This window comes from Nerophis ophidion, linkage group LG14 (genome assembly GCF_033978795.1).
Source record: "Nerophis ophidion isolate RoL-2023_Sa linkage group LG14, RoL_Noph_v1.0, whole genome shotgun sequence".
NCBI lineage: Eukaryota > Metazoa > Chordata > Actinopteri > Syngnathiformes > Syngnathidae > Nerophis > Nerophis ophidion.
In genome coordinates, this window is record NC_084624.1 from 43,375,832 (window position 1) to 43,397,405 (window position 21,574).

Consider the following 21,574-nt stretch of genomic DNA (forward strand, 5'->3'; position numbering starts at 1 on the left):
GCAGAAAAGACAAACAAAGGGCGCTAGCATGGGAGCTAGGGAAACAAACAAACATGCACTTGGCACAAAGGCACAAAAAGGGAAAACAAAACAACTAGCATGAGAGCTAGGAATACATAAAGCGTAGCGTGAAAACTAGCGAGTAAGAGAATGGAAAGCAGTCGTCATCTGTTGCGTGAAAGCAAATTAGGAACCGAGGACGAAACAACAAAAGGGGCAGTCTTAAATAAGGCAGTAATCACGAGGAACAGGTGTGTGAAGAAAGCAAAGGGCAGGTGACACTGATAAACATCCATGGTAACATAGCAAATAGGAAACTAAGGCAAACATTGGCAGACTATATTAAGAAAATGGAACATAACAGTTATGTTCATAATAGTAGCAGTGGGTTTTAAAAAAGGTGAGTAAACCTAAAAATTCTTCATATACATTGTATTTTAATGAACACAAATGCATTGGGGACACTGCACTATCTATGTCACAGCCAGAAAATTGTAACAAAGTGATTTAATTTTTTTACAGAAAGTCAAAAAATATAAAACAAAAAAATAGCAGTGTTGACATCTTTTTACACAAAACTCAAATGTACTGTATAAACTAAGAAAGGCTTGCAGATTTAACTTTCCTTCGAATTATTAACTATAATTCAGTTGCATAATCACGGTTTTTAATAACTCCTTCACATCTGCGGCACATGGAGTCAACCAATTGTCAGCCCAGGACAATTATACTACGTTCCACGATCCCTCTGCATTTTTTGGTTTTGGCTCATGAACAGCATTTTTTTATGTCAGCCCACAAATTTTCAATGGGATTAGGGTTCGGGGATTGTGCTGGTCCCTCCTTTACTTGAATTCTGTTTGTCTGGAAACATGATTTAATCATTTAACTCTATTTAATAATACAACTCTAACATTTGACAACCAAACAATTAAACAAGGCGACACGGTAAAGAATCTGGGTATTATCTTCGACCCAACTCTCTCCTTTGAGGCACACATTAAAAGCGTTACTAAAACGGCCTTCTTTCATCTCCGTAATATCGCTAAAATTCGCTCCATTCTGTCCACTAAAGACGCTGAGATCATTATCCATGCGTTTGTTACGTCTCGCCTCGATTACTGTAACGTATTATTTTCGGGTCTCCCCATGTCTAGCATTAAAAGATTACAGTTGGTACAAAATGCGGCTGCTAGACTTTTGACAAGAACAAGAAAGTTTGATCACATTACGCCTGTACTGGCTCACCTGCACTGGCTTCCTGTGCACTTAAGATGTGACTTTAAGGTTTTACTACTTACGTATAAAATACTACACGGTCTAACTCCATCCTATCTTGCCGATTGTATTGTACCATATGTCCCGGCAAGAAATCTGCGTTCAAAGGACTCCGGCTTATTAGTGATCCCCAAAGCCCAAAAAAAGTCTGCGGGCTGTAGAGCTTTTTCATTTCGGGCTCCAGTACTCTGGAATGCCCTCCGAGTAACAGTTCGAGATGCTACCTCAGTAGAAGCATTTAAGTCTCACCTTAAAACTCATTTGTATACTCTAGCCTTTAAATAGACTCCCTTTTTAGACCAGTTGATCTGCCGTTTCTTTTCTTTTTCTTCTATGTCCCACTCTCCTTTGTGGAGGGAGTCCGGTCCGATCCAGTGGCCATGTACTGCTCGCCTGTGTATCGGCTGGGGACATCTCTGCGCTGCTGATCAGCCTCCGCTTGGGATGGTTTCCTGCTGGCTCTGCTGTGAACGGGACTCTCGCTGCTGTGTTGGATCCGCTTTGGACTGGACTCTCGCGACTGTGTTGGATCCATTATGGATTGATCTTTCACAGTATCATGTTCTCATATGTTCTCATAGTCATCAGTATCACAGTATCATGTTCTCATAGTCATCATTGTCACCGACGTCCCACTGGGTGTGAGTTTTCCTTGCCCTTATGTGGGCCTACCGAGGATGTCGTAGTGGTTTGTGCAGCCCTTTGAGACACTAGTGATTTAGGGCTATATAAGTAAACATTGATTGATTGATTGATTGATGATTTTGCTTGCTTGCTGGTGTGTTTGGGGTCATTGTCTTGTTGAAATACCCATTTCAAGGGCATTTCCTCTTCAGCATACGGCAACAGTATTCTGATGTACTCAAACGGACCCAAGATCCCTGGTATGCGATAAATAGGACCAATACCATAGTACGAGAAGCATCCCTACATCATGATGCTTGCACCACCATGCTTCACCGTCTTCACTGTGTACTGGGGCTTGAATTCAGTGTTTGCAGGACGTCTGACAAACTCTCTGTGGCCCTTAGACCCCAAAAGAACAATCTTACTCTCATCAGTCCACAAAATATTACGCCATTTCTTTTTAGGCCAGTCAATGTGTTTTTTGGGAAACAGCACAGGTCTTTTTTTTTAACAATGGGACTTTGCGGGGGCTTCTTGCTGGTAGCTTGGCTTCAAATAGACGTGGTCTGATTGTTACAGTACTCACAGGCCATCTTAGATCTTCTTTGATCCCCCTGGACCTGATCATTGACTGAGCCTTTGCCATTTTGGTTAGTCTCCCATCCATTCCAATAGTCTTTTTTCCTTTTCTTCCTCGCCTTTTTGGTTTTGGCTGACATTTTAAAGGCCTACTGAAATGAGATGTTCTTATTGAAACGCGGATAGCAGGTCCATTCTATGTGTCATACTTGATCATTTCGCGATATTGCCATATTTTTGCTGAAAGGGTTTGGTAGAGAACATCCACGATAAAGTTTGCAACTTTCGGTGCTAAGAGAAAAGCCCTGCCTCTACCGGAAGTCGCAGACTATGACGTCACACGTGTGGGGGCTCCTCACATATTCACATTGTTTTTAATGGGAGCCTCCAACAAAAAGTGCTGTTCGGACCGAGAAAACGACAAATTCTCCATTAATTTGAGGATATCGATAGCGACGGACTAGAAAAAAAAAATAATAAAAAAAATTAAGTTAAAAAAAAACCCGCAATTGCATTATGACAGATTCTGATGTTTTTAGACACATTTACTAGGATAATTCTGGGAAATCCCTTATCTTTCTATTGTGTTGCTAGTGTTTTAGTAGTTAAATAGTACTTAAAAGTCGGAAGTGTACATCCACGGGTGTCTTGACGCCAATGTCTCAGGGGAGTCGACGGCAGCTTTATGGACGGCACAAGCTCAGCTTTTCTCCGGTAAGAAGCGACTTTTTACCACAATTTTCTCACTGAAACCTGCTGGTTGACATTCCATCGTGGTTCATGTTTGCTTGACCGCACTCTGATCCAAAGTACAGTTTCACCTCCAGGAATTTTAAACAAGGAATCACCGTGTGTTTGTATGGCTAAAGGCTAAAGCTTCCCAACTCCATCTTTCTACTGTGACTTCTCCAATATTAATTGAACAAATTGCAAAAGATTCAGCAACACAGATCTCCAAAATACTGTGTAATTATGCCCTAAAGCAGACGACTTTTAGCTGTGTGTGTGTGCAGCGCTCATATTTCCTTAAAACCTGTGACGTTTTGCATACACGTCATCATTACACGACGTTTTCAAGACAAAACTCCCGGGAAATTTAAAATTGTAATTTAGTTAACTAAGAAGGCCGTATTGGCATGTGTTGCAATGTTAATATTTCATCATTGATGTATAAACTATCAGACTGCGTGGTGGGTAGTAGTGGGTTTCAGTAGGACTTTAAAACATTTGATATCGTTTTAGCTGAACAGCCTCTAATTTTTTGCACTTCTTTAAAGGTTTTCCCCTCTTTTATTAAACGCTCTTCTTCTGAACAGTGTCTTCAACGGTCCATTTTACTCTGTTTTCCCAAGGACAAATGCACAGCCAGCATCAGTTCCCTTGATCCTTAAATAGGGGCCACTTGCTTAACACCTTTTTTTCCCACATAATCAATGACCTCACTAGTTGAACTACACACTGCTATTTTTTTTAAACACGCCCCCCTTTAAGTAAATGATTCAGTTTCACAGAATCAGCAGCATGCAAATCATGCCTGTTGGGTCGGTTGGTTTTCTATACCTTTACTAAACGTTCTAGAAACGTACTAGCCGTGTAGAAGTTGAAATTGTAACAAAAACAGTGATTTATCTAAATAGTGATGTGGGACTGCTATTGTTTTGTACACAACTGTACATAAATTAATTGGGAAAAAATATAAGCCGTCCTGAAGCTCCATTGCTGAAAGACTTTTCTATGCAAACGTCTTACCTCCTTTCCAGAAGCCGTTTTGTGGTAATAGTCTGGCAGCACCGCCACGGGTTTCCTTTGCCTTGGCATTGGCAACATCCGGCTCCAGCAGACTGTCCTCCTCCACGATATGTAGCTTGTCGTCATCGTCCGAGTCTGAACTGGCCTCCAGGCCGCCGTTCAAGTTTGGCACTGAAAAGAAAAACAGAACGTCCCAATCAGCGCAGAAAGAGACACCTTACTGCTGCAATCAGCATCACATTAACAGCGTAGCAGGTAGGCACAATTAGACGGATGATGTCTTGGGAAATGGGCTGATTGCTCCCCCTGGGTCTGTGTGTGTGTGTTTAAATAATACCAAGTAAGCATACGTACATAGGAAAAAAAATGAATAAAAGTAAAAACATTATAACATATATAAAGTGGGGCTTCACGGTGGCAGAGGGGTTAGTGCGTCTGCCTCACAATACGAAGGTCCTGCAGTCCTGGGTTCAAATCCAGGTTCGGGATCTTTCTGTGTGGAGTTTGCATGTTCTCCCCGTGAATGCGTGGGTTCCCTCCGGGTACTCCGGCTTCCTCCCACTTCCAAAGACATGCACCTGGGGATAGGTTGATTGGCAACACTAAATTGGCCCTAGTGTGTGAATGTGAGTGTGAATGTTGTCTGTCTATCTGTGTTGGCCCTGCGATGAGGTGGCGACTTGTCCAGGGTGTACCCCGCCTTCCGCCCGACTGTAGCTGAGATGGGCGCCAGCGCACCCCCCGCGACCCCGAAAGGGAATAAGCGGTAGAAAATGGATGGATGGATATATAAAGTACATCTGAGTTTCCCTTTTTCCACATATTTTAATGTATTTCAAAATGGGATGAATTTATTTTGCCCTAAAAATTCTACATGTATCACCCCATAATGACAACGTCAAAATGTTGGTTTTTTTTAGTGCTTTTAAAATTTATTAAAAAGAGTAAGAAAAAATTCACAGCTTTTGTACAAAACTTTGTGTAACGATTGGGTCGCATTGTGATGCGGGGGTTGTTCTCCCAAGATGCAGACTTGGAAATGGAAAATGATTTATTTTAACAATAAATCAGGCAGGAAAAAAACAAAAATGTGTTCATAGCACAGGAGGCAAAGCTGAGGGGGCTAGCGTGGGAGGTAGCATACAAATGGAATCAAAATACTGTCATTAGCTGTTGCGTGTAGCATACTAGAAAGCCACCCTGACTGACCGGAAAAGGCAGGACTAAATAGCTCTCTGATTAGTGCTTGGCAGCAGGGGAGCGTGCCCAACACTAACCAGAGGCAGGTGAAACCAATAAGCACCCATGGTAACTGAAAAACACAAACTCAGGGGTGCAGAAAAACAGAACTGAGTAAGTCAAAACATGATCCGGGCTACGGATCATAACACTTTGTTGATGCAATTTGGCAGCAATCACAGCTTCAAGTCTTTTGTAATACAATGCCACAAGCTTGGCACACCTATCTTTGCGCAATTCCGACCATTCCTCATTGCAGCACCTCTCCCGCTTTTCTATCAGGTTGGATGGGAAGCGTCGATGCACAGCAATTTTGTGATTTCTCCAGAGATGTGCAATAGGATTCAAGTCTGGGCTCTGGCCACTCAAGGACATTTACAGAATTGTCCTAAAGCCATTCCTTTGATATCTTGGCTGTGTGCTTGGGGGTGTTCTCCTACTGAAAGATGAATCGTCGCCCCAGTCTGAGCTCAAGAGCGCTCTAGAGCTGTTTTTTATTTGGGATGTCTCTGTAAATTTTAGCATTCATCTTTCCCTCTATCCTGATTAGTCTTTCAGTTAATTCCGCTGAAAAACATCCTCATAGCATGATGCTGCCACCACCATGCTTCACTATGGGAATGAATGGCCTGGTTTCCTCTAAAAAAATGACGCATGACATTCATGCCAAATAGTTCAATCTTTGTCTCATCAGACCAGATAATTTTGTTTCGCATGGCCTCAGGGTCTTTCAGGTGTATTTCGGCAAACATTTACGTAGGAATGGCTTCCGCCCTGGCCACTCGACCGTACTGGCCTGATTGGTAGATTGCTGCAGAGATTGTTTTCCCTCTGGAAGTTTCTCCTCTCTCCACAGGGGAATGCTGGAGCTTTGAGTAAAATTCCGGTTCTTGGTCACCTCCCTGGTGACTTGTCCAGGGTGTACAACGCCTTCTGCCTGAATGCAGCTGAGATAGGCTCCAGCAACCCCCTGTGACCCTGAACGGGACAAACGGTAGGAAATGGATGGATGGATGGTCACCTCCCTGAGTAGGGCCCCTTCTCCCCCAATACCTCAGTTTAGACTACTGGCCAGCTTGAGTAAGAGTTCTGGTGGATCCAAACTTCTTCCATTTACGGATGATGGAAGCCACTATGCTCATTGGGACCTTCAAAACAGCAAATATTTTTCTGTACCTTTGCCCAAAGATCTACAAACAATTCACGCTTCATGCTTGGTTTATGCTCTGCCACGCACTGTCAAGTGTGGGACCTTGTATTGCTTGTATTCTGACATATGACTTCTTCCCGGTGAAAACCAGTGGTGGTCAACCCGGCCAAAATGGCTGTGGTACAGCAAGCAAAGCGCAAATTATCTGAGTACAAAAGAAGAAGGAGCTGAGCCGGAAGGCAAAGCTCTTAATTTACCGGTCGATCTAAATCCCCATCCTCACCTATGGTCATGAGCTTTGGCTTATGACCGAAAGGACAGGATCACGGGTACAAGCGGCCCAAATGAGTTTCCTCCGCCGGGTGGGTGAGAAACTCAAAGTAAAGCCGCTGCTCCTCCACATCGAGAGGAGCCAGATGAGGTGGTTCGGGCATCTGGTCAGGATGCCACCCGAACGCCTCCCTAGGGAGGTGTTTACGGCACGTCTGATCAGTAGGAGGCCACGGGGAAGACCCAGGACACGTTGGGAAGACTATGTCTCCCGGCTGGCCTGGGAACGCCTCGGGATCCCCCGGGAGGAGCTGGACGAAGTGGATGGGGAGAGGAAAGTCTGGGCTTCCCTGCTTAGGTTGCTGCCCCCGCGACCCAACCTCGGATAAGCGGAAGAAGATGGATGGATGGATATATATATATATATATACATATATATTAGTGTGTGAATGTGAGTGTGATTGATTGTCTGTGTTGGCCCAATCACGTGGCGACTTGGCCAAAGTGTGCCCTTGCATACTTGCCAACACTCCCGGATTTTCCGGGAGACTCCCGAAATTCAGCGCCTCTCCTGAAAACCTCCCAGGACAAATTTTCTCCGGAAAATCTCCCGAAATTCAGGCGGAGCTGGAGCCCGCGCCCCCACCAGCTCCATGCGGACCTGAGTCAGGACAGCCTGTTTTTATATCCGCTTTCCCACAATATAAACAGCGTGTCTGCCCAATGACGTTATAATTGTAGAATGATCGAGGGCGAGTTCTTGGTTTCTTATGTGGGTTTATTGTTAGGCAGTTTCATTAACGTCCTCCCAGCGCGGTAACAACACACAACAACAGCAGTCACGTTTTCGTCTACCGTAAAGCTGTTCGTCTGCCGTAAACAGCAATTTTGTGACACTCTGAAACAAGACATCTACTGTACATGCATATGGTTAGAAAAATAGTGACAGAGAATAGAAAAAGGATGGACAATTCAACCCTTAACTCAACAATGAGTAGATCAGTGTTATGTGTGTGTATATGTGTAAATAAATGAGCACTGAAATTCAAATATTTCTTTTATATATATATATATATATATATATATATATGTAATATATATATATATAATAAAATAACCACGCCCCCAACCACGCCCCACCCCCGACCACCCCCCCCACACCCCACCTCCCGAAATCGGAGGTCTCAAGGTTGGCAAGTATTGTGCCCTGCCTTCCGCCGAAGTGCAGCTGGGATAGGCTCCAGCCCCCCTGTGAACCCGAAAGGGACAAGTAGTAGAAAATGGATGGATATAAATATATACACACAGGAGTTAGTCACATGTTTTGAAAATGAAAAATTTAACTGCCTGTTATCGCTTCCTGGTTGGAACAAAGTGAGCACGATCCTTGGCTCACATGCACCAGTGACTTCCTGTTTAGGGTCACCGGTGGGTGGCACACCGCAGAAAAAAAAAAAAAAAGTGACTCAGCCGCATCTGGGTCAAAGGTCGAGTGAGGTAGCGTGGCAGAATAGCCCACACCCGAAGAGAGCGTCTGGCCAAAATAAGAGTCTGGCTAATATTCCTATCTGATGTCATCATGACGTGATGACTGGCTGCTACAGGTGAGCAAACATGTGTCATTATGACTACGTGACAAATTTAAGGTGCTCAGCAAACAAGCACGATGACACCACTGTTACAATGTGCGTGTTTGTGTGCACATACGTGTGCACGTGTTGACCCAGTGCAGCTGTGCAGCATGGGAAGACCGCCAGGCCCCCAACAGACAATTACCCCACTGTGTGTGTGTGTGTGTGTGTGTGTGTGTGTGTGTGTGTGTCTATTTGCGTGTGCATCAGTGAAGTTGTCTGTCTACGACTGGATGTGACCAGACTTTAACACCGTAAGCAGCTGCAAGGAACAGTCACACTGTTTTCCTACTTTATCATTAAAAATATGTAATGTACTGTATATTTATCCTAAAATACAAAATGTTAAAGTCCTACTGAAACCCACTACTACCCACCACGCAGTCTGATAGTTTATATATCAATGATGAAATATTAACATTGCAACACATGCCAATACGGCCTTTTTAGTTTACTAAATTACAATTTTAAATTTCCCGGGAGTTTCGTCTTGAAAACGTTGTGCAATGATGACGTGTACGCAAGACGTCACAGGTTTTAAGAAAAATATGAGCGCTGCACACACACACAGCTAAAAGTCGTCTGCTTTAACCGCATAATTACACAGTATTTAGAGATGTGTGTTGCTGAATCTTTTGCAATTTGTTCAATTAATATTGGAGAAGTCACAGTAGAAAGATGGAGTTGGGAAGCTTTAGCCTTTAGCCACACAAACACACGGTGATTCCTTGTTTAAAATTCCTGGAGGTGAAACTGTCACGCGTTCGGCGCACTTGTTGCGCGGAGTTGCCACTTCGTGGATGCACACACTACCAGTCAGCAGGATTGCAGGTAAGAATATGTTTTAATATAATAAAACAAAAGAACACTGGTGCAAAAAAGGAGAAAAACAAAGCGCGTGCCAATGCACGGAAAGCTAATGCTAAAAACGTAGCAGGAAACAGAAAACATTAAACGACGTGCCACACGCACGTGGAGCTAAGGCGGAACTTAGCACAAAATAATCGAGGGCAGAAGGATACAAAACGTGACATGTTGCGAAAAGCAAGTAATGGACCGAGGACGAACTAAGGAACCAGGTGGGCTTAAATACACAAATAATTATTAGAAACAGGTGTGTGACAGGAGCCCGTGAGGAGGAACACAATAAGTTGCCATGGTGACTAACACAAACAAGGAAGTGCTCAAACAAGGATCGGCAGAGTCCAGAAACAAAACATGAACAAAGACATAAATAGGGCAAAACCATAAACGATCCGCATACCGGATCGTGACAGAAACTTTACTATGGATCAGAGCGCGGTCAAGCAAACATGAATCACGACGGAATGTCAACCAGCAGTTTTCGGTGGGAAAAATTTGGTAAGAAGTCGTCCATAAAGCTACCGTCGACTCCCCTGAGACACTGGCGTCAAGACACCCGTGAACGTACACCTCCGACTATCAGGTACTATTTAAAACACTAGCAACACAATAGAAAGATAAGGGATTTCCCAGAATTATCCAAGTAAATGTCTCTAAAAACATCATTTTTTTTTCTAGTCCGTCGCTATCAATATCCTCAAACACGAATCTTTCATCCTCGCTCAAATTGATGGGGAAATTGTCGTTTTCCCGGTCTGAATAGCACTTTTTGTTGGAGGCTCCCATTAAAAACAATGTGAGGACGTGAGGAGCCCCCACACGTGTGACGTCATCGTCTGCTACTTCCAGTAGAGGCAGGGCTTTTCTCTTAGCACCGAAAGTTGCAAACTTTAACGTGGATGTTCTCTACTAAATCCCTTCAGCAAAAATATGGCAATATCGCGAAATGATCAAGTATGACACATAGAATGGACCTGCTATCCCCGTTTAAATAAGAAAATCTCATTTATGTAGGCCTTTAAATACAACTATGTCAACTGTCTCCAGGATGCTTAAAGGCCTACTGAAACCCACTACTACCGACCACGCAGTCTGATAGTTTGTATATCAATGATGAAATAATAACATTGCAACACATGATAATACGGCCGGTTTAGTTCACTAAATTACAATTTTAAATTTCCCTTGGAGTTTCCTGTTAAAAACGTCGCGGAATGATCACGCAATGATGACGCGTGTTTGTGACGTTATTGGATGGAGGGGACATATTAGCCAGCACCACTTACGGCTAAAAGTCGTCTGCTTTATTCCCATAATTACACAGTATTCTGGAAATCTGTGTTGCTGAATCTTTTGCAATTTGTTCAATTAATAATGTAGAAATCTCAAAGTAGAAAAATGTAGGTGGGAAGCTTTTAGCCTTTAGCCACACAAACACACAGTGTTTCCTTGTTTAAAATTCCCGGAGGTGAAGCTTAACTATGGATCAGAGCGGTCAAGCGAACATGGCTTCCGACTACATCTCAACCGGCAGTTTTCGGTGAGAAAATTGTGGAAATGAGTCGTCTCTTCCTGGAGATGGGCGGAGCCAGCGTCCTCCTGCAGCTGCCGTGACTTCTCGCAGAGACTCTGGCGTCAAAACACCCGTGGCCACACCCCTCCGACTTTAAGGTACTATTTAACTCACTAAAACACTAGTAACACAATAGGCAGATAAGGGATTTCCCAGAATTATCCTAGTAAATGTGTCTAAAAACATCTGAATCGCTCTCACTGCAATCGCCTTTTTGTTGTTGTTTGTTTTTAACTTTTTTTTTTCTTCCCTAGGCCAGGGGTCGGGAACCTTTTTGGCTGAGAGAGCCATGAAAGCCAAATATTTAAAAATGTATTTCCGTAAGAGCCATGTAATATTTTTTTAACACTGAACACAACTAAGCGCGTGCATTTTTAAGTAAGACCAACATTTCTAGAGTATAATAGGTCTCTTATTCTTTGTAATAACATTGTTATTCTGAAGATAACTGTGGTGGGGGCGTGGCCTGTGGGCCTGCAGCAAACTTGGGTGTCCCAGGACCAGCCTCGAAATCAGCGACAGGTGCGTAGATAGCCCACCTGGGCCTTGTTATCTAATCACCTGTCGCTCTGTTATAAACAGCAGCCAGGAGGAGAGACAGGGTGGAGGCTGGAGCCAGCGCGCGAGCGAGAGAGAAAAATACAATTGCTGGAAAGCAACTGAGAGACTTATTGAAAAATAAAACAATAATGTAATCCTAAAAAGGGCTTTCCTGTCGGTGCTTGGTGGTCTGAAGAACCCCCAGGAGGGCAAGCCCCATACTAACCACTAATAAATAAATTACTACTTACCATTAACGCAACTTCGTGAACAAAAAAAAGCATGAGAATATTTTGAACGTTATTTTTAACACTGTGATTACAAGTGGAATTATTCATTACTTATCGTGTTAAGCAATGTCAACTCAGATTAATCCGCGAGCCGGATGCAGTCATCAAAAGAGCCACATCTGGCTCTAGAGCCAGAGGTTCCCTACCCCTGCCCTAGGCCTTCACTCTAAGCTTCCTCATCCACGAATATTTCATCCTCGCTCAAATTAATGGGGAAATTGTCGCTTTCTCGGTCCGGATAGCTCTTGCTGCTGGAGGCTCACATTATAAACAATGTGAGGATGTGAGGAGCCCTACAACCCGTGACGTCACGCGCACAACGTCTGCTACTTCCGGTAAAGGCAAGGCTATTTTATTGGCGACCTAAAGTTGCAAACTTTATCGTCGATGTTCTCTACTAAATCCTTTCAGCAAAAATATGGCAATATCGCAAAATGATCAAGTATGACACATAGAATGGACCTGCTATCCCTGTTTAAATAAGAAAATCTCATTTCAGTAGGCCTTTAACAATGCAAAAAAAAGGCGTGGTCGTGATGGCGTGCATGATAACAATTTGATTCACCAACGTGAACCACACAAACAATATGTTGGCCATCTGTAGTATTTTAGTAGATTTTACATTAATTTCTTCAAGTTGAGTTAAACGCAAAACAGCTGATTGCCGATTGATACAATCCACCAAAGGGTACAGTCACTTCCTGTCTAGTCCTTTTAGTATAAAGCTTCACAGTCAGAAGCTGTTTTAAACAATGCAGCATTATTTAGCCCAGGGGTCGGCAACCCGCGGCTCCGGAGTCGCATGCGGCTCTTTGGTCACTCTGATGTGGCTCAATTGCATAATCACCGACCCCTCCGATTATTTCGGGAGGTTTCCAGAGTTAGGTGCCTCTCCCGGGAATCACTTGGGGACAACATTTCGCGGTCTTCACCCAGTCTATAATATTGAGTGCGTGCCGTGATGGCAATGCTTTTAACTTCCTTTCTGACATGTCGTTGCGCCCGCTTTTACACAAAGCTATCTGCTTGTCGGCGGGTAGCATGTTATACGCCGCTCTTAACAATTCACGCAAATATCTGCAAGGCATACTTGTTCAACAGCCACACAAGTTACACTGAAGGTTGTAATATAAACAACTTTAACACTCTTACTAATATGCGCCACACTGTGAACCCACACCAAACAAGAATGACAAACACATTTTGGGAGAACATTTGCACTGTAACACAACATAAACACAACAGTACAAATACCCAGAATCCCATGCATCCAACTAGAATCTTAGTAAGGTACCTTACTAGCCTATATAAATCAACCATTTATAAATACACGTCAGTAGGCTAAATGAAACTCTTCAACATGTAATGCTGTCAAGCGGCATTCATGTAAAACTCGCGGGCCGCACTAACATTACATTTTCTCATTAAGGTGCGGGCTGTGTGTCTGAGACTCCTGGTTTATACATAGCACAAAGCAAAAAAAAAAAACTGTATGCAGTGTTATTTAATTTTAAATTTCAAAAGAGTTTTGCGGCTCCCATTGTTTTCTTTATTTTGTGAAACGGTTCCCTCCGGGTACTCCGGCTTCCTCCCACCTCCAAAGACATGCACCTGGGGATAGGTTGATTGGCAACACTAAATTGGCCCTAGTGTGTGAATCTGAGTGTGAATGTTGTCTGTCTATCTGTGTTGGCCCTGCGATGAGGTGGCGACTTGTCCAGGGTGTACCCCGCCTTCCGCCCGATTGTAGCTGAGATAGGCGCCAGCGCCCCCCGCGACCCTGAAAGGGAATAAGCGGTAGAAAATGGATGGATGGACGGGTCAAAATGGCTCTTGAGTGGTAAAGGTTGCCGACCCCTGATTTAGCCAAATGTCACATAAAAAAGCCCCGCGGTGCGTTTATAATCACCTTTAACCTACATCGACAAAACAAACCCTGGCAAAGAACAGGAAGTGACATACGAGTAAGTGAGGTGCTGGCAGGGGGGGAAGTGACGTCTGAGGAAGTGGAGGTTAAAAGTGGAAAGCAGCTACTTCCTGTTTATATTCTCCTGTCCGTCACCACCCGGCTCTGTTCTGCCTTCGGGACGTCTCACTGTGGATTGTGGAATATAAATAAGCACACGTTGAAAGCATACTGATGCTTTTTAAGTCTGGGAGATGTAGATGAGGGGTTAAAAATGAGGGTTATGAGCAAAAGGGTTGCATGTTTGGTTCCCCTTGAGTCATAGCTGATCAGGCTTTCTATCCTAAACATCACTCATCTCAAACAGGAAGTTTGTTCACCACGGTCAGGCATGGAACAACTGTTTATTACAACAAGATGTGTTTATTGCTATATCGTGATAATCAGAGGTGGGTAGAGTAGCCAGAAATTGTACTCAAGTAAGAGTACTGTTACTTTAGAGATTTATTACTCAAGTAAAAGTAAGGAGTAGTCACCCAAATATTTACTTGAGTAAAAGTAAAAAGTATGTTGTGAAAAAACTACTCAAGTACTGAGTAACTGATGAGTAACCTGATTATGGCAACAAATAATGCACACAAACATAAAAACAGCAATGAGCAATTTCAGAGCCAGGAATATCTCTTAAGCAACTAAAACAATAATATTAATTAAAAAATAGTACATAAAAAAAAAAAAAATTAAGGCACATTGAGCCACAATAACTTAACAGCACCATAGGCTCAGTAAGCAGTGATTGATTGATTGATTGATTGAAACTTGCATTAGTAGATTGCACAGTACAGTACATATTCCCTACAATTAACCACTAAATGGTTTTTCAACGTTTATCAATTACTTAATAAATGACCAAGTCGAGGTGATCTACCTCATATATACATACACACACATATCATATATATATATATATATATATATATATATATATATATATATATATATATATATATATATATATATATATATATATATATATATATATATACCATTTATATTTATTTATTTTGCTGTTTTTGTTCACGTTAAAGGTGTTTTAATGAATATACATGCATGTTTAACATATAGATTCCTATCTTTCATGAAGACAAGAATATAAATTGGTGTATTACCTGATTCTGATGACTTGCATTGATTGGAATTAGACAGTATTGCTGAAAACGTCCACGTTTTCAAATGGAAAAGAAAAAAAGTTCCTCTTTTCTGTCTAATACCACATGAAAGTCTTTGGTTTTTTGGCATCTTATTTGTCCAGCTTCCATATTCGTTTTTATACACTTTACAATAAATACATTGGCGGCAAACTCCGTAGCTTGCTATCTTGTTTGTGTTGGCTTTCGGAGACTCTTACTTTGTTTGCGCAGGCGCGATGGAGCGGCACTTTTATTGTGAAGTGAAGTGAAGTGAATTATATTTATATAGCGCTTTTCTCTAGTGACTCAAAGCGCTTTACATAGTGAAACCCAATATCTAAGTTACATTTAAAGCAGTGTGGGTGGCACTGGGAGCAGGTGGGTAAAGTGTCTTGCCCAAGGACACAACGGCAGTGACTAGGATGGCGGAAGCGGGAATCGAACCTGCAACCCTCAAGTTGCTGGCACGGCCACTCTACCAACCGAACTATACCGCCCCACAATATATTAAGTCTGGTGATGGAAAGGGGATGCTCCAAGGACAGTTACATCTACCCATTACTCAAAAACTAGTTAATAATATGGTAAAAGTCTGTCAGATTCATTTTCAGGGGCAAAAAAATACAAATAAAGAGAACTTTTTATTGAAATTTTGGTCATCTGACTGCTAAGGGGGCTCGAACTCAGAAGTAATGTCATCATATCCACGGTTTATGCAGCCCCAGTATGAAGAAAACAACATGTTTTCTTCATGCTGTCGTCAAAAGTGTAGATTTCACACTCTACGAGTCTTTAAATTGTAAAAATTGGTGTGCAGTTGGGATAGGCTCCAGCACCCCTGCAACCCCGAAAGGGACAAGTGTTAGAAAATGGATGGATGAGTTAGATAGATGCAAAGTTATGATGTATAATATTCCGTTTCATTTTGTCTTGTAGAAGAAGACAGGAACTGTGCGATCAGTCTGACGGGAAGTACGGTTGAAATGAAAAGTGTCTTTTTTCCTTTACACTTTTGATTGATTGATTTAACTTTTATTAGTAGATTGCACAGTACAGTACATAATATGTACAATTGACCACTAAATGGTAACACCCCAGTAAGTTTTTCAACTTGTTTAAGTCGGGACATGTGACCGCCTGGCTCTGTTTGATTGGTCCAACGTCACCAGTGACTGCATTTGATTGGTGAAACGCGGGCATGCGTATCTTACATTGAAGGTCTGTCATAAACCAAAACAAACATTAACAGATCGATAAAAAAAAGTAGCGAGTAGCGAGCTGAATGTAGATAAATGGAGCGGAGTAAAAGTAGCGTTTCTTCTCTCTATATATACTCAAGTAAAAGTAAAAGCATGTTGCATAAAAACTACTCGTAGAAGTACAATTTATCCCTAAAGTTACTCGAGTAACTGTAACGGAGTAAATGTAGCGCGTTACTACCCACCTCTGGTGATAATGCACGTTGATGGCACATTCTAGCAAGTTTTGCAATGGCGTGTCCTCAAAGCTATGTTGCATCCTTGCGAGCAAGTAGCCTTCCCTTCACAGCGCTGAGCCGCTTTTAAGTCACTAATCCTCAGATCTATGACAGCAACTAAACTACGTGTCTTACAGGTATCACTATCACTGGAGGGCTGGATAGCACAATGATTAGCTAAACATGCAATACTACACAAGATACAATAATCCATGGTAGAGCTCTTGAATGGAAACAAGGGTGGATCAATACCAATATTGATACCAAGCATGAGAAGTAGGTATCTTTGGGCACCTCACAATTCAATTATACTTCAGGGGCTATGATTTGATTATAAATGTATTATTTATACATGTATCTATAATTATCATAATTGTATATCATTATCCATCCATCCATCCATTTTGTAAATTGCTAATATATTGTAGATTATTAACTTGAGATTGGAAACACTACCCCTCCTTCCGCCCGAATGAAACTGAAATAGGCACCAGCTCCCACCGCGACCCCTAAGGGAATAAGCGATAGAAAATCGATGGATGGATGGATGAATGTCCGATAATACCGGGCTGCCGATATTATCGGCTGATAAATGCTTTAAAATGTAATATCGTAAATTATCTGTTGCAAAAAGTAAAATGTCTGACTTTTTAAAACGCCGCTGTACGGAGTGGTACTCGGGCGTAGGGAGAAGGACCGAGCGCCGTTAAACCTTAAAGGCACTGCCTTTGCATGCCGGCCCAATCACGTAATATCTACGGCTTTTCGCACACACAAGTAAATGCATCCATACTTGGTCAACAGCCATACAGGTCACACTGAGGGTGGCCATATAAACAACTTTAACACTGTTACAAATATGCGCCACACTGTGAAGCAACACCAAACAAGAATGACTAACACATTTTGGGAGAACATCCACACCGTAACACAACATAAACACAACAGAATGAATACTTAAAACCCCTTGCAGCACTAACTCTTCCGGGATGCTATAATATACACCCCACCCTACCACCCCAACCCCGCCCACTTCAACAGCCCCAAAGCATGATGTTTCCACCCCCATGCTTCACAGTAGGTGTGGTGTTCTTGGGATGCAACTCAGTATTCTTCTTCCTCCAAACACGACGAGTTGAGTTTATACCAAAATGGATACATGGATGATACAGCAGAGGATTGGGAGAATATCATGTGATCAGATGAAACCAAAATAGAACTTTTTGGTATAAACTCAACTCGTCGTGTTTGGAGGAAGAAGTATACTGAGTTGCATCCCAAGAACACCATACCTACTGTGAAGCCTAGGGGTGGGAACATCATGCTTTGGGGCTGTTTTTCTGCTAAGGGGACAGGACGATTGATCCGTGTTAAGGAAAGAATGAATGGGGCCATGTATCGTGAGATTTTGAGCCAAAACCTCCTTCCATCAGTGAGAGCTTTGAATGGTTGACCAAATACGTATTTTCCACCATAATTTACAAATAAATTATTTAAAATTCCTACAATGTGAATTCCTGGATTTTTTTTTCACATTCTGTCTCTCACAGATGAAGTGTACCTAGGATGAAAATTACAGACGTCTTTCATCATTTTAAGTGGGAGAACTTGCACAATCGGTGGCTGACTAAATACTTTTTTGCCCCACTGTATATATAGATGTTTGGTAACGAGTCACAGGTGAGTGTGGAATGGCCGAGTCTGATTGGCTGTGAGGCAATGAGCAGATGAGCAGACAGCTGAGTGTCGTTAATAGACTGGAGACGAGAATCTCTAGAGAGAAGGACTCGGCGTGATCCTGACAGTTGCCTAAAGGTTTTATGGCAAGATAACCAGTTTTGAGAGTACTCAGAATATTTTGGTAAGTAGCAACATATCGTGTTGTTTACTCTTATAAAGTAATTAAGTAGCCGTTACTATGTCAAAGTGGTTTCCGTTAATTTTATTCATTAAGGTTAGGTCAATGAGCTTCTACACTGCAAAAACTAAAATCTAAGTAAGATTAGATATTTCAAATAAGGGTGATATTTGTTTATTTTCTGTGTGATAAGATAGTTCTTTTCACTAAACAGATTTTATGTTAGAGTGTTTTACTTGTTTTAAGTGTTTTGGTCCTAAATTATCTCAGTAAGATATTACAGCTTGTAGCTGAGATTTGATGACCTATATTGAGTAAAACATGCTTGAAACTAGAATATCAACTCTTGGAAAGCTGTGTCATCAACAGTCACATGTATAAAAGTAATAATTTCTTACTTGAAGCATGAAAAAAAAAATCGTGATGCCGAGCGCATATCATAATGTCAAGATAATGGCACTAGCATTTACTTAATTTAAGAATATTTTTCAAAATATTGAGCAAAAGGGTTTTTTCTACCAAAAAAAGTGTACTTGTTATTAGTGAGGATATACTTCCATCCATCCATCCATCCATCATCTTCCGCTTATCCGAGGTCGGGTCGCGGGGGCAACAGCCTAAGCAGGGAAACCCAGACTTCCCTCTCCCCAGCCACTTCGTCTAGCTCTTCCCGGGGGATCCCGAGGCGTTCCCAGGCCAGCCGGGAGACATAGTCTTCCCAACGTGTCCTGGGTCTTCCCCGTGGCCTCCTACCGGTTGGACGTGCCCTAAACACCTCCCTAGGGAGGCGTTCGGGTGGCATCCTGACCAGATGCCCGAACCACCTCATCTGGCTCCTCTCGATGTGGAGGAGCAGTGGCTTTACTTTGAGTTCCTCCCGGATGGCAGAGCTTCTCACCCTATCTCTAAGGGAGAGCCCCGCCACATGGCGGAGGTTTCGGCCGCTTGTACCCGTGATCTTATCCTTTCGGTCATGACCCAAAGCTCATGACCATAGGTGAGGATGGGAACGTAGATTGACCAGTAAATTGAGAGCTTTGCCTTCCGGCTCAGCTCCTTCTTCACCACAACGGATCGGTACAACGTCCGCATTACTGAAGACGCCGCACCGATCCGCCTGTCGATCTCACGATCCACTCTTCCCTCACTCGTGAACAAGACTCCTAGGTACTTGAACTCTTCCACTTGGGGCAGGGTCTCCTCCCCAACCCGGAGATGGCATTCCACCCTTTTCCGGGCGAGAACCATGGACTCGGACTTGGAGGTGCTGATTCTCATTCCGGTCGCTTCACACTCGGCTGCGAACCGATCCAGCGAGAGCTGAAGATCCCGGTCAGATGAAGCCATCAGGACCACATCATCTGCAAAAAGCAGAGACCTAATCCTGCGGTCACCAAACCGGAACCCCTCAACGCCTTGACTGCGCCTAGAAATTCTGTCCATAAAAGTTATGAACAGAATCGGTGACAAAGGACAGCCTTGGCGGAGTCCAACCCTCACTGGAAATGTGTTCGACTTACTGCCGGCAATGCGGACCAAGCTCTGGCACTGATCATACAGGGAGCGGACCGCCACAATAAGACAGTCCGGTACCCCATACTCTCTGAGCACTCCCCACAGGACATCCCGAGGGACACGGTCGAATGCCTTCTCCAAGTCCACAACCACCACATATAGAATATACTTGTTTTAAGGTATTTTTTGGGTTCATTGAGGTTAGATAATTTTACTTGTTTTGGAAAATATTGACAAGCCAAATTGTCTTGTTCTATTGGCAGGTAATTTTGCTTAGTTCAAATAAAATACCCATCATTTTTGTATTTTTTTTTCTTCTTGTTTTTTAACACTGACCTTTTGCAGTGTACTTCACTCACTACGGTGAAGGCCGCCGGCTGTCCAGTTTGAAACTATTCTGTAGCCACCCAGCCGCTATAATAGGTTAGTCCGCACTGGCTATGTGTAGAGGCTTTTTTAAGCCGAGGTGTCTCTATACATTTGACACACCGAGTGAGCAGCAGAGAGGAGCTATTCCTCCTCTCTATGTCGCCAACAGAACTAAACAACATAAACAAATGAGATTAGTGATAACGTCGCTACAAGAGGAGATAAAGGCTCTCAAGTAGGGATGTCCAATAATATCGGACTGCCGATATTATCGGCCGATAAATGCTTTAAAATGTGATATCGGAAATTATCAGTATCAGTTTCAGAAAGAAAATGAATGCCTTTTTAAAACGCCGCTGTACGGAGTGGTACACGGACCTAGGGAGAAGTACAGGGCGCCAATAAACCTTGAACGAACTAAAAGCCTTTGCGTGCTGGCCCAATCGCATAATTTTTATGGCTTTTCACACACACAAGTGAATGCAACGCATACTTGGTCAACAGCCATACAGATCACACTGAGGGTGGCCGTATAAACAACTTTAACGCTGTTGCAAATATGCCCCACACTGTGAACCCACACCAAACAAGAATGACAAACACATTTTGGGAGAACCTTCGCACCGAAACACAACATAAACACAACAGAACGAATACTCAGAACCCCTTGCAGCACTAACTCTTCCGGGGCACTACAATATACACACCCCGCTACCCCCTACCCCCCAACGTCGCCCACCTCAACCTTCTCATGGTCTTTCAAGGAGAGCATGTCCCAAATTCCGAGCTGCTGTTTTGAGGCATGTTAAAAAAAATAATGCACTTTGTGACTTCAATAATAAATATGGCAGTGCCATGTTGGCATTTTTTTCCATAACTTGAGTTGATTTATTTTGGAAAACCTTGTTGCATTGTTTAATGCATCAAAACAAAATTAGCAATAACAATGTGTTAATTCCACGACTGTATATATCGGTATCGGTTGATATCGGAATCGGTAATTAAGAGTCGGACAATATCGGATATCGGCAAAAAAGCCATTATCGGACATCTCTGCTCTCAAGGAAATTGATTTAAGTGTAAAGAAAACTGTGGTCACTCACGCAGTCGGTGACCAAGAAGTCAGCACCGGCACCACCTTTTTCTTTTGAATACTTTGTTGTGTTGCGTCATTGTGCGTCAGAGAGGCCAGCGTAAACACTCAAAGGGAATGGGGTTGAGCCAAAAGAAAAGCCCCTGTGCTTCGTCCGACAGACGCAGTAAAGAGCAAACGGCAGTAATCAATCAATCAATCAATGTATTTTATTTCGGCAATCTTCACATAAAACAAAGAACAACAACAAGAAAAGAAAAAAAAAACGAAAAAAACACTCATTTGTGCAATGATTGAGCCGAAAGGGTGTAGGTTGAAGCAACGCTTATGTAAACCTACCCCCATCACAACAAGAACAAGGTTCAAAATATATAAA

At 42.7% G+C, this 21,574-nt stretch overlaps 1 protein-coding gene across 2 annotated transcripts in view; it reads right to left on the reverse strand.

Moving 5' to 3' along the window:
- LOC133568710 (zinc finger E-box-binding homeobox 1-like) overlaps positions 1-21,574 on the reverse strand; it is a 135,476-nt gene that overhangs the window by 62,085 nt on the left and 51,817 nt on the right. For both annotated transcript variants that reach the window (XM_061920810.1, XM_061920811.1), the window contains exon 2: positions 4,234-4,404. In XM_061920810.1, the coding sequence (XP_061776794.1) occupies positions 4,234-4,404 (171 nt within the window). The remainder of the gene's footprint in view (positions 1-4,233; positions 4,405-21,574) is intronic.